The sequence below is a fragment of the Wyeomyia smithii genome, chromosome 2 (genome assembly GCF_029784165.1).
Source record: "Wyeomyia smithii strain HCP4-BCI-WySm-NY-G18 chromosome 2, ASM2978416v1, whole genome shotgun sequence".
NCBI classification, from domain to species: domain Eukaryota; kingdom Metazoa; phylum Arthropoda; class Insecta; order Diptera; family Culicidae; genus Wyeomyia; species Wyeomyia smithii.
The window spans coordinates 9,144,955-9,159,646 of record NC_073695.1 but is presented as its reverse complement, the minus strand read 5'-3'; the positions used below and the strand labels follow the sequence as shown (position 1 = coordinate 9,159,646).

At 37.1% G+C, this 14,692-nt stretch overlaps 1 protein-coding gene across 1 annotated transcript in view; it reads left to right on the top strand.

Annotated features, from left to right (window-relative positions):
• The first annotated feature begins 3,142 nt into the window (after positions 1-3,142).
• Positions 3,143-14,692, top strand: part of LOC129724032 (uncharacterized) — a 125,717-nt gene continuing 114,167 nt past the window's right edge. The window contains exon 1 of the mRNA XM_055678622.1: positions 3,143-4,168. Coding sequence (XP_055534597.1) covers positions 4,136-4,168 — 33 coding nt within the window. The 5' untranslated portion in view covers positions 3,143-4,135. The remainder of the gene's footprint in view (positions 4,169-14,692) is intronic.

Genomic DNA, 14,692 nt, shown 5'->3' with positions numbered 1-14,692 from the left:
TCCGAGACTTAGCACTGGGGCACGGTGTATCGTTGTATATATCCTACACATGCAAAATGTGCCAAAAACAATATCGATAACGAATTCTCTCAACTAATAAAATCGAGTTGATTGAGACCACATTAGCCCCACAGGCTAGCGTGCGATATTGTTGTTAAAATGTTAGAACGGTTGTAAATTCGACTTCATTTCCATGTCTGCTCCTTCCGCAAAACCCAACAGCAGCGTAATTGAATGCTGCATAATTGAGCGCAGTAATTTCTATTATCTCATTCCATACGACACCAAAACACATCATCAAGCTTCCAAAATGGTCATGGCCTAATTAGGGCAAACATTGTACTATTAAAAATGGTCAAACGCAGATTTCGATTGATCTGGTTGGTCGTTCAATGTTCGCTTTCTCCAACACGGTCACGGATCATTATATTTAGTTAACCGAGTATGCACTATTTGGGCTATATTAGAACCTGCTTCTGCTCAAACCAATCATTTAACTAGTGGATGGCCACTAGGACAGTGGTAGCTGAGTAGCAGCAGTAGCAGTGGGCGTACCAGGGGCTGCAGCATTAGCAGCCTCTGCGGTAGGTGTAGAGTAAAAAGTTGCCTTTGTGCGGTAGTGGCAGAGCTTCATTTAGTGAAAAACTCTGCCCGCACACAGCTGTGTTAGGTAGCACACAAATGTGTTAGAGAAGCCTGTCAACCGTCAAATTTTCAACAGGAAAACAGCTTTCCAATGTGTTATCAGAAGAATGCGTTATTCCCACCGTCAGGGATAACACAGAAATGTGGTCAGCATCGTATCCGATATTAAATTGAACAAAAAATTGTCCTTTTATGGACATATAAACACTTAATTGTAAAGTTAATATTTTTGGCTAGCTGCAGCGGATACTAATAGCGGCAGTGGTGGTAGCAACGTTGGGTGTAGGTGTCGCGGCACTTTCTCTGATAAATAACAGAAGGGTTGTAGTGACAGCGAATTCGATTGACTTTCTTATATCAATAGTAATAACTGTTATCCAACACTAATAAAACAGCTCTCTGGGAACAATGTGGTTCTGAAAAGATTCAAAACGGTAACTGAGGTTGTTTTAAAGCCTATGAATATCACCGCTAGCACTCATGCAAACTAGTATTTGATCATCATTGGTCTTTTTCAAGGAACCAGAAGTCAACATCTTGAATTTCAAAATGACAGTGAATCGACTCCACATGTTTCAAATCTTTTCAGTGTCACCACATTATTTCCAGAAAGTAATTTTATTAGTGCTGGATAAAAGTTATTGTTATTGAAGTAATGCAATTGATGTAACAAACAAGATATGTAGTTCTACGTCAACCTAGCGCCGATGCACCGATTTTTCATGGGGCAGTTTTATCCCTATTGCCTATAAATTCCGAGAAATTTTTTGGAGCACTACGGCAATCAATAGTTTAAAGTGGGGGCCATAATACATTATTTGCCATTAAAAGATAGGAATTTTTATTGAGAATAACTTTGCCGAAGACAGAATTGCGCTGTACCTAATAACAATAAAGTTGTTTGTGATTTACTCCAAAAAAATGCATGCGACTTCTTTTCCTAAGCACAAAGAGCTTAGCGACTTCTAAAAAAAATTCAGATACAGGTTTCGAAACAGGAGGCTATGTTTGTCGGTTTAAAATCATCCTGCACGGAAACTATTGTTCCATGTCTTGGTCTGATTTTGCAGAAAGGTTGAAAATCTACTCTCTCAGCTCTCACTTGTCAAATTTACCAAGGTCCTTGCGACCCCCGGTTGGGAATCACTATTACTATATTTATTCCATTACTGATGGCAAGACTGGCGTCTTTTGTGGGTTTAAAGATTTTTTTGTTTACGGTGTTTCAAATTTTAATTTTGACACGATTTTTTTTATATTTTTGTATGTTCCCTGAATAAATATAGAATAAAGTTTAATAGAAGATATCCACAACCAGTTCAATATTTCTTCTATTTACAGGAAAAAGTTGCCACAGTTTTAACATAATTCAATGTATTGTGGATGCTTTCCTAGTTTGCTTACCCGTTTTCAAAAACCTTTTTGTTCAGTCATTGGTGTGCATCCGCAGATAAGAATATTCAATAACATAGTTGGATGTCTCATTTTATCGATTTAGTCACACAAAAATCATACAAATCATTATAAATATTTGTAAGTTACAAGCCAAGGTAGCAACTATGTTGGTTTTTAATATTGTCAATTCAGATCATTCAGTTCTGTCCAAAAGGTCAATAAATCGTTAGTTAGGATCCGGTGCGGTGTCGCTCCCCGGACGTCGATTATTGGCATAATAGTGGTGGAATTAGGCCAATGGAGAATAAGCTATTAAAACAATAAATTGTAATGTATTTCTGTTACTCGTATGCACGAGAAATGCTTTGCTAAGGTTCGTGATTTGTTAATTAGTAGCTAAGATGTAGCCCAGCCAGTTGCTATGTATCAAAGCACTAGATTCAAGAGGCTGTCTGGGTATGAGAGTTTGTTATGTATTTCTTGTGTAATTCATTTATTTAAACACTCCAAAGTTTCGCTACATTTCCTGAGTATGAGCCTATGAAATAATCTGCGCAGAGTTTTTTCAAATCGTCTTAGCAAATATTTTTTATTATTAAGCTCGATAACATGTAAAAACAATACGAAAAGCAAACGATCACATGCACTTCCCGCTTGGTTTATTTTCTCTTCTCTCACTCGGACAACCAGTGTGCCAGTGGTTGATGCACCTAGATTCCGAATTTTCCTCCCACATTTCCATCCCATACCCTGTTGAAGCGAAACTAGAAAAATGCATTCGCTCACTTTCCATAACCGCTGGATGTCTCTCTTTCGTTTTTTCCTTTATTCTTTCCACCTCATATCACGCGCGTTGACAAGCTCTCTTGACGCTCTTGGCCGAAGCAGCGCGCCAGGCAGTGAATGGAAATTGGTCCGTCCGCATGTAGAAGCCTACTGGTTGTTGCTGCTGCAGCTGTTGCCGCCAAAGTGAAGACACCGTGCTCGTGGCCGCGCGCGGCACTTGTTGTTGACTTGCTCAGTTTGCTTCCCAAACCCAAACCGATCCCCGGTCTATGTGCGCAGCACGGTGCGAACCGTAAAAAGAGTTCATACGCCAAAATCAGTTCAGTTCGCGTTTGGACTTCGTATCGGTCAGATGTGTTTTCGCTGCAGCCAGCAGTTGGAGCGTTTTTCCTTGCTTTCGCTCAGTGTCGGTAAATTCGCGCATTTCCGTTAGAGCACGCGATCAGTCGTCGATTGTTCCGAGTTCCGACGTACCACTGAGACCATCAAAGACCACGTTTTTGGTTCTATTTTTTTCTCTTCAGTGCACTTTGGGGAGATTATCCGCCACCGGACACCGGAGGAAGGGAAATTTGGCGGAATTATTAAGTTTCTATTTATTCTGGTTGTTTCGGGGGCTTTCGTCAGGTTCGCTGCTTTTTTTTTCGTGTGGTCTGGTTGTGTGAAATATATTTGCAGTTAACTTCGAAATTAGCCGTACAGCACCAAAGCCGGGTGCCGTTGGATTTTCCTAGCGTGGCTTGGCGTCGGCTGATTTAGCTAATGCTATTAGCATATCTATATGCATTCCGTACACGGTTCCATTCCCGGGCGGCGTATGAGCAGAGAACGTAACATTTTTGCCGTGATCTCGTTTGCTTCTTCGATGAAAAGTGATTGTTAAAGGTGTGAATTGGATAATTGATAATCGTGAGGGGGAAGATCTGGGTGATTGGAAAACTATCAGCCGCAGTGAAATTTGTGGAATGAAAACATAAATAAAAATCACACGCACAATCAGAGGTACGTTAGGCGCCCTGAAATCGAGGTGCAACGACGCACACTTCGAGAGATCTCTTACGGTGTTTGTTTGGCTAGCTTGTAATTGAATTAACGCTTTTCGACTCCGTGGGAACGACGCAGCGCAGTCCGAACGTAAAGTGGTCATACAAGAGGAAAGAGAAGTCGTCCCTGAGGATCTGAGTTAGAGCTACCGAGCACTCGTTTGAGTGCCGAACGCGAGCACTGACTAGGGTTCAGTTCCACAGCAGTGACAAGTGATTCTACAGTACCTAACACCGAAACTAGGCCGTCAACCCAAACCGGAAAGATGATGCTGAGAGTTGAATTTCTTATTTTGATGGTAAGTGGCCGCAAAAACACTGCGGGTAAACTGCTCTCGCAGCTGATCAGTGAATTATCGATATATGTCAAGATTTCCGCTTGTTTTTCTCAATTTCGCTTCACACTTTTTGGGTTTTTTGGCTTCGTCGTCGTCATCGTGGTCGTCGTTCACTGGTTGCGGCTGAGTGGAAAAATTGGCCTCATCGTTGTTGCCGTTTGCCAAAATTGACGGACTTTTGGCATTATAATGCGGTAAAAAAATGGAAAATTCTACTAAACTCTGATTGTGCAGTCATCGGAAAAATAATCGTTTTTCCAGTCGCTCGACTACGATTTTGGTTCAGTGAATAATTTCTTTACAGAAAAAAAGTTCGTGTTTCTGTATCAACTTGGCACACGACAGTTTGGAAGTGGACTTTTGGGGAAACAATATCTATCGAATCAAAAACAAATAAATATAGGCTGCACAGAGGCGAGAAGAGACTCCTCGACGCGTGTCGGCTTCTTCCAAGCGGCCAGCTTGGAATTGTGCCAGACTTGTGCCGAATTCAAGTGATACTCTTAATCGAGTGTTGAATAAGTTTGAGTGCAATGCTTCTCGATTGGTAGTCTGAAGAGAAATAATACAATCATGATTTCATTGCTGATCAAATCAAACGCTGTTCTCGGTTTTTAAGTTGATTTTTTTAATTTTATGCTTTCAGTTGGCTATCAGCTGCATTCGGGTGCGTAATTCCAGTTCACCATGTTTTGCAACATATGGTGGCGAACCAGCCTGTAGCTGAAAGCCACCTCAATAAAGTAACAAAAAAAAAAGTTTTACAACATGATAGTTGAACAGTGAATTTCATTCGACTTTGTTTATTTGCTGTATGAAATGATGCATCACACTCTAGATTTGTTTTTAAATAGGCACTTCACTTCCAATTGCAAACAATTACGTCGTTTGAAATCAGGAAAAAAAACTTTCTCCCAACCATTCGTTTTTCTTCTTCAAACAAAAGTGTATCATTTTATGTTTTTCGATAATTGAATAATCGTTCGCACAAATGGGTGCAGTCCCACCCATTTTCTTGCACTGGGGTAGTTGTATCGGATTGATAATTGTATTGTTATAAACTTTTTATTTGTGACGAAAGGCAATGCCGATCAATTTGATTGCCATCATTTAGTTAGAGACTCTTTGCATAACGCGGTTTGGTTCTATTGAATGGATGACATAAAACCACTTTAGTTTGTTTATGAAATTAGTTGGAATTTCCCTCATAGAAATATGAACACTTGTACACATTAAAAAAGTCTTTCAATATTTCTGCACAAAACTTCTCAATTAATAGCCAAATTAGTATGAAAAGAAAACGAAAATATTAGAAAAATAAAATACCTATGATCTCGAAAAAAGATTGTTGAAATTCGATTCAAAGTCCACAAATTCATAAACATAAATTTTGAACTACAACCCATTTGGTGAGTTTAGTAAAAATATTCAAGAATTTTTTTTTGTTGGAGTACTATTATTAACAATTTGCGTCCTATGAGCATATTGTGTGCGTTTCCAAAGTCTTGAAAAATATTGGAAGTTTCATACTAATTATTCCAGTCCATAGCAATCTGAATTTTGTAATGGTGCTAGTACTACATTTGCCTTCTTTAAAGTACATGATGACATTCATGCTGCTATTGACAAAAAAAAACTATAGCGTTGTTGCTACTTGTAGATTTTTGCAGGCTTTCGATAGAGTTTCTCATGTTAAGCTTCTGAAAAAATTATTAATCCAGTTTATGTTCAAAAGAGCCGCTGTACGGCTTATACAATCATTTATGACATCTCGATCTCGAGGAGTTACTACAGACGAATGTTTCTCAAACCAAATCAAAATTCTGTCAGATGTGCCACAAGGATCAATCCTTATGCCACTGCTTTTCTCGATGTTCACCAATGGTTTACCCAGTGTCTTGAAAAACTGGCGAATGTGTTTGCCGAACACGTTCAAGTTTATTTTTATCCACTCGACCTTTTTTGGATCTCATTAATGATGATTTGTCACGAATTCTCGCCTGATCTGATAGTAATCTTTTACCAGTGATGCCAATCTCCTGAAATCGTAATATATATTCACAATCTCTCTGCAATTATTTTAGGTTACGATGTCGTAGAATATGTTCCTAAAGTATCTATTGTTGGCTTCATGGTGCAAAAAAATTTCAACTGGAAGAGTCGTATGTATAAGTAATAAGTGAGCAAAAATTTGAAAGGACTTAGGATTCCAAAACTTCCTTCTACCGATTTGCTAACTGCTGTAAAACTTAAATTATTGAAAATACTTATTTTGTTTCACGTTTTATATGGTTATTTTTCTATTAAATGCTTCAGTTTCAACGTTAGAAGGGATGCGATGCACTAAATTGTTGTGTTTGCTTAGTTTTTGGTTTGTCCAAGTTCTCTAGAGTGTCTCATCTTCAATGGAAATTAATTGGTTGTAATTTTTATGACTTTTTTAAGTTACGATCATGTTCAACGTCATTTAAAATTAGGAATAACTACCTAATCACTTTCATACTGAAGAGGAAAGATTTATTACTTACAAAGTAGTTGTACCAGAAGCTTTAACTTCCTATATTTCAAACATCACATTATAGAAACACTCTGTTCATGCAGGGTATTGGTTTTTGGAATCTGTTATCTTCTGAGCGCAAAAATGTACAATCCTCAAATGGAATGTATAGCATATTAAAAAATATTCGTTGAATTATTTGTCTATGAAATAGCGATTTGTAGTAATCTTAAAGGTTTATCCTTACACTACAATTTTTGTAAACATATAAATTAATTTTAAAATTTTTTTTGCAAGTTGATTCAGAACTCTTCTGTTGTTTTGTCTGTCGTACTCAAATGTTCATCTTCTTATACATCGACTTATTCACAATAATGTTATTTATTGTTTTTATATATGTCTAAAAAAAATCTCAATCAATTTCTCATAATTCAATTTTCAAAATTGATAATTTCCTACCCTCTATGTTATTGTTCACTTTACGTATGTTTTCCATGTTTAAATATTCCAATTTCACGCTTATTTTTATTTTGTATTTCATGTTTGCCACTGTTTTTTTTTATCTCATATTCTCTACCACATTATATAATCGTAGTTTAGTTTTGTTAAGAGTCGGTATCAGCTCCCCCTTATTTTATTGCAGTTAATCGACGTGGATTTTAATTTTCGGGCGTTTTGATCTATTTTTTTATTATTTTTCAGTTATCCTCAGGGAGTTCTAAAATTAAATTGATTTACAAACAGTAAGCTTTTTTATTTATTGTTGTGGTATTGTTCATTAGAAATTTTCCATTTAATTACACTTAATTTTCGAATTTGGTTCACGCCTACCAGTATTGTTTCAATGTTTTCCTATTTTTTGCAATTTTTCTCCTCTTATGGTAGCTTTGCTAACGTTTTACCGTTATTCTAGTCTAGATTTCATTATAATTATAACCTTTGCGTTTGATTTTTGTTATTATTATACTGGTCGACAAAAGCGAAAAAAGTGTTGCTCCAAAGTTCAAAAACATAATAGCTTTTTAACCATTCCTGTAAATTTACGAGCCCCTTGTGTATGCAGAAGTGTACCACAATGCCGCACAGAAAATACTCACCGGGTTCGTCGCTCCTACGTTGGCTTACGGGAAAACTCATTTAGGTCTCGGAATGAGTAATCTTTGCTAAGGGCACCAAAACTCACAGGAATGGTAAAAAGGTATATTTTTTAATTTTTTTCAGTTTAAGCTCTATTGCACAACCTTTGTTTATTAATTTTTTCCTTATAATTACTGCTTTTTTCTTTTTTTCAAATTTTGGATCGAAACATTCAAATAGAAAGGAAGGAATAAGGTAGGAATAAGATAGAAATAGGATAAGAATAGGATGGGATAGGATTAGGATAGGATAGGAATAGGAAAGGATAGGAATAGGATAGGAATAGGATAGGAATAGGATAGGAATAGGATAGGAATAGGATAGGAATAGGATAAAAATAGGATAGGAATAGGATAGGAATATGATAGGAATAGGATAGGAATAGGATAAAAATAGGATAGGAATAGGATAGGAATAGGATAGGAAGAGGATGGGAATAAAATATGAATGGGATAGGAATAGGAAACAAATATCAAAGAAATAAGGGGCCATCCACATTCCACGTGGACAGCTTTCTGGGTCTGTCCACGGTCCATACTAAATTTTTAGAATTTATATGGGCAGTTGTCCAAAATCTAACAAGCCAGTCGTCGTAGGTTCGAGTCTCCGCTCGAGAGAGAATGTTAGTGTCAGTGGATCGTAGCGCTAGCCCCGCAATTGTTCTGTACACTAAACAGTCGGTTGCGAAGTCTGTGTATAAATAAACGGAAGGTCAAGTTCCGAATCGGAATGTAGCACCAAGGTTTTGCTTTGCTTTTTTATGGGCAGTTGTCCACGGAGGGGTCAAAATCATTAAAAATCTGTCCACGTGGAATGTGGATGGCCCCTAAGATAAAAACAGGATAGGCTATATTATGATATGATATGGTATGATATGAAATGATATGACGTGATATGACATGACATGATGACATGACTTAACATGATATGAAATGGCATGATATGATATGAGATGGTGTCATATTATCTTCATGCTATGACATGATATGATGTGTCATGTAATTTTTTTGTATGGGCTCCACTGCGACTTTGTGATCTTTTGTGGCATTTTTCTAATTGAGAAGTGAGCTGCTACGTGTTGAAAGGCTTGACTTCCCCAAAACTCGCAATCTTCTTTTTTTCTTTATTGACGTTATTCTCCGAGCATGTTACCGAAGCGTGTACCATGGTATAAGTCGATTAAATTTCCGAAGGTTTGAAGAAGAATTTTTCTACCTGGAGAAAAGTTTCTTGTGGAGAAGCCTGAGAATAAACCCATGCTTAAAGTCCTCTGACATCGAATGACTCCTGATTTAATTAACATTCGAAATCATGAACACCCGCTTGCTAAGGCGAACTCTGTAATCTTGCGGCTACCAAGCTCCTATTGAAATGACATAGCATGTTATGATATGACTCGACATGATATAGCTTGACATGATAAATATAACTTAGCATGATGGGAAATGACATCACATGATATGATATGACATGACAGGATATGAAGTATGATATGACATGACATGATATTATGATATGATGTTACATGACATGACATGATGGTATGATATGACATGACATGATATGATGGTATCATATGACATGGCATGATATATTGATATGATATGACATGATTTGATATGATGGTGTGATATGATGTTATGATATGATATGACGATATGATATAATATGATAAGATATGATATGATATATGATATGTTCTATCAGTCTAAATGCAACTTTATATTAAAAAAATAGTTATCTATCCCATCCTTAGCTACACCTTTGTCCCATCATTCTGGTAGAACGTTACGATAAAATTGTTCGACTTTTGCGGCTATCCACGAATCAAGCCATTTTTCGATGTCTTCGAATAAACAGAACTGCTGATCAGCCAGGCCATGTACCGTACTGCTTCAAATTTAGAACACTTAAGCTATGATGTGACTTCTTGCACTTAAAAATCAACGGAAAATGAACATTCTCATCGATCTTAAAGGTCCAGCATGTAGGTTATTTTATTGTTGTTGCATTGAGGTGCTTTTTATATAGATTTGAACACGTTTCGTATAAGAAAACAAGGAAAATTTAAAAATTGGCTCTGATTCAAACTCCGAACATTTCAACGTAATCGCTAAGAGATAGATAGGCAAACCGTCTGCATACTGACTGTCACTTTTTTCAACGCCTGCTGATTCCCCGGAAGTTGCTTTACAGTAAAGAGCTATACATCACAGGGTGAAGGCTATTACAAGCAACGAAATAGTATATAATAATCATACTTTTTATTACACTTGCTATAATAATTCGATGTTTATTGTAAAGGGTTCGAAGTTTGAGACTGTTCGAAGTTTGGATCAAAACGGTACCATTGAACGGAACAAGTTTTTTTATTCCTGCCTGAACTCGTCACTGCGACCAGAAACATTGATCTTTTGTGTGCACCGAAGTGTTTGCTTTATTTTGCCTTTCTATTATTAGCAATATATAACTATTTAAAGTTAGTGACATGAATAATGATTATTATAATCCGTGCTTGTATGTATGCTTTTCTATCCTTCCTTTTTGCACTGCCTCCCACCAATATTATCGTCAAATACAATTTCCTGGAGCTAGGCTTCAACAGGGTTGTTTTGTTGTATGAAGGACTTATTTTTGTCAACAGGTATTCGTCAGATTTTGTATAATTCAACGTAAAGGAAGAGTGGGGACCTAGGAACCAATCCATGCCTGAGTCCATTGACGTCAAATGGCCTGGGTTCTACTAAGATTCGAACCCACGGTCATCCGCTTGTCTGGAACAAGTAATAATGGGATGACAATAAGACAGTTGAGTTTAGACTTCCCATTTGAGTGTTTCCATGTATTGACGTAGGACTACGTCTAACCGCACTATATCGAGATACATTCTGAGGAAACTAAAAACCAAGATGTAACGTCGGAATGAAAGATTTCAAACGGTAGTACTGATGTAACCACATGATGGATCACAATAATCAATATGTCGTTGGATTGATAAAATGATGGACAATTTTGTGATTCTTCATATATCATTGTTACTTAATTGTTAAACAGTGAAAATTGATAAAAAGTTTCAAGGTCGTATTTTTACGAACAATGTACCAATCACATGCGAGCACTCCTGGCACAGACTTCATGAGTGGACACCAACTGCTTGCTATGACAACCTCTATTCAGTGGCAAAAAAAAATTGGACAGAACCTCCCCGTCCCAACAGGTCAACTGATATTTGCTTCTATGAACCTAGACTATTTTGATGTCTTGAGAGTAAAGCTCTTTCGGAAAGTTCATACACAGGCAACAGTACTGCACCGAGCCATGTATGAGAAGACGGTCGCTCGTCGTCAGTGCAGTAGCACTCGATTGCCATTTGTGTGCAGTCAAGCCAAGTGAAAACAATGTAGCTGCTGTCGACGTACAGTGATGCGTGTTCGCACACTACGCTGTGCGACCGGGGATAAAATAATTCTGTACGCAACAGTATATCACGATATTGGATGTTGCATCCAATATGTGATTACAACTGAACGGATTTTGACCTTGATCGAACGACGACGGTTGCCAAAGCATGTGATACAATAATTGGCATATCATTGTATATTGTACTATGAACATAGATTAGTAAAAAGTTCAGTTGAAATCCACTTCTTCTAGTTCAGTTTCGCAGCTTTCAACCAATCACGAGCTCGCTTTATACAGCTGCAACAGATGTTTTGTCATCGTTTTAAAGTGCTTATTGTGTTACTACCCCTGAACAGATTTCAAACACCGATGTCTTAATCGACAGGTTGAATATTGCGAAAGATTGTTATATAATAATTAAAATATCTTTTCAACAAAAGTTGTGTTAACATTCTACTAATCAGAAGCTTGCTACCCCGTTGCTCGTTTCCTTTTGGTTGTCGTGACGAGTAGATGGCATTTGAACTGCAACCGTAGTGATTTTCTTATACATGTTTAATGATAAAAACTTCTTTCAAACTCCTAAAATTAGAAGTTGCATTGGGTTGCTGTCTTTTTGAATTCTACACTCTGTTTTTCTCAGATTTATTTAAATGACCAACTATAGTCTATTTGCAAGACAACAGAAAACCAATATGCTTCGTAAAGATTTTTAAACAGATAGTTCAGATAGCTCGTTTAAGCTGTACTGATGGTTTTATTTTTCCAGTTAAATAAATTTAATTCAATATGACAATCCTAGTTGCATTACGCGGTTGTGGTATAGAAAAAACCCAAATTATATGCATCTTGGCGTTAGGTTTCAAACATTCATATTCGTATTTTTCAATTACAAAAATATTACATCAGCATCTGCAAGAAAATATTACTAAACATATAAAGACAACCTGTCGCACAACACAACATATAAACACAACCGTGTAAAGATACTAAACATATGAACACAACCTGTCATTGCCAGACTTGTAATTGAACAACATTATGCAAACATCAGTTGGAGAGGTTAATGTTGTTTATCAAACCGAGCTAGGTTTATTCTTGAAGGAGACAGCCGGATGACTTTCAAATATGGCATTTTGTTGTTTGTTTTTTCATTGGTATCATAAAACTGATTGATTTTTTTCTGGTTCTGCCTAATGAATAAATGTTTCAATTGGCCAAAAATGAAAAAAATGACTGTGACATGTTACATCCTCATAAATTCCAATGTCAATTTCAAAATTTTTGTGAATATAGATTTTCTACTAAAAACTGCAACTCTTTATCGTCACTTTTCCAACGAACTTTTAAATACAGAATTTTTTTATGTGACTTCTTTGCTAAGCAGTTGCATGAAACTGACAATGATACTGCTTTGAAATCGGTGAGTGAGCTATCTTTTACAGGCGCAATTGAAGATGAAAGTAAGTTTGCTTTCTACTAAATCGTTCTTAATTAAGACCTATATAAAAAATTGCCTTTTCGCGTGTTGAAGAAATTTGACTGCATTAGGATGAAAGGTATTCATCAATGTTAAAAACAGTGTTTATTTCTTCTTAAATAGATGTCTGCAAACAAATAATCTAAATTATTTTTAAAAATAAACGCTTTTCTTTTTATGACTTTCTGGTGGCATATGACCTTAACAATATGTGGCCACCAATGAACTAGTTTTAGGATTGTAAGTTGTTAGAGGTGTCGTTTGATGGATTAAGGCTCAATAATCTGAAAGTATTCGGAACGCAACGTCCGCATGAAGCCTTCGACGACCTAGACACTTGATATGACCCTTCCGAGTAATTAGAGGTATAGCACGGCATTGCTTTGATCATGTCTATTTTGGTTTCGGTTTCGGCAACATAATGGACAAAATGCCTTTCTCTTGGTGGTTGTTGAGTTTGAATTGTTTAAAACCAAAACAAGAAAACTATAAATTATGATTAAACATAACCGCTCGTTTTTGGCTTTTGTGTGCCGTGTCGAGAGTGAAACGTGGTCAAATCGAACAAAGTCTAAACTCTCTAAATAAAATATAAAACTATCGTAGTCCTACGTCAAACATGCGGTCGTATCTTGGATACCACCCTCGTACTATTTTTTTGCTCGTGTTTTGGCCGTTTTTCACACAGTGCTTGGCTTAATCGCATCAATTGAACCGATTCCATTCCTTAGTGATGATTTCGTTCGGTTTCAACAGTTTATAATACATTACACCGACCTGAATTACACACTCAGCATAATCTTTGCAAGCGTGTATATTCGGCCGAGCCGGCGACGTAGAAACATCGGGCAGTCCCCATGATTTTCTTTTCTTTGGGTTGCTGTGATGAATGTTTCTGTCATGAATCCATTTTTATCACCCGCAATGGTGTGATGAAGTAAATCCTTCCCGTGTCTCGCTGGACCTGTTTTTCACAAGCGGAAAATGACACTCAACGCCCCTTAGTTTTAAATCATAGCAAAGTTCGTTGTTTTTTAATCACTCCGAAAGCATGCAGTCGCTTGGAAATGGCTTGCCAAGTAAAATCTAATACGGGAGTGAGCTATTCCTGCTTTTGGCATGGAACTTTATCCTCCAATTAAACGTCTTCAAAGGTCTTCTACCATCCTTCACGCGGACAGTCGTCAAAATTGAGATTACCGTCTTTAAAGTGTAGTAACCAATCACAGCACGTTGTTTCCTCAAAGGGTACCATTTCCGTAAACTTTTTTTAACTCTCGATGCGCTTCAGCTGTCGTTTTATTGAAATGAAATAACCACAGTTACACAATTTTTGGCCCAGAATCAGACATTGATACACAACTAAAAGTATATGACGACCACTTAAGTTGCTAAGAACTGAGTTGCGTTTCTAATATGTTCTGATTTAATATATCATACAGACAAAGTATTCTGCATATAGGAAAAAATGATGGTCGCTACCTTAACTGCTAATATTATTATAGATCTGCAGCTAATTTTTTTATCTCTAAAGCAACAAATTTTCCCCTAATCCTATTTGCTTCATTCCCTTAATTAAACGTTAGCTACAGTCAGCAGATAACGGTATGTACCCAAAGCATAAAGTTGTTGACATTCTGTACAATTACCGTCCTAACATTCATGCGCTGAATATGGCAGAATTGTTAATGATCTTACGACATAATACACCTCTAAATTGGGGTACTCATTTAATGACAGCCACGGCGAACAGTAATTTACCACAAGGTGCCCTACAGCTCCTGTGGTCACGTGAAAGCGCCGACCAAGTGTAACCCTTTCGTTTTTTATTGTATTCCTCAACCGCTTTGTCAAACCACCGTGAAAGACGCATATCATATCCACTGTACATTTTATTGTGATATTAAACTACCGTTCTCAAACCTGTTCAAGCATAACTAAAACGGCCGGCTGCCTTCTTTCAGCACCC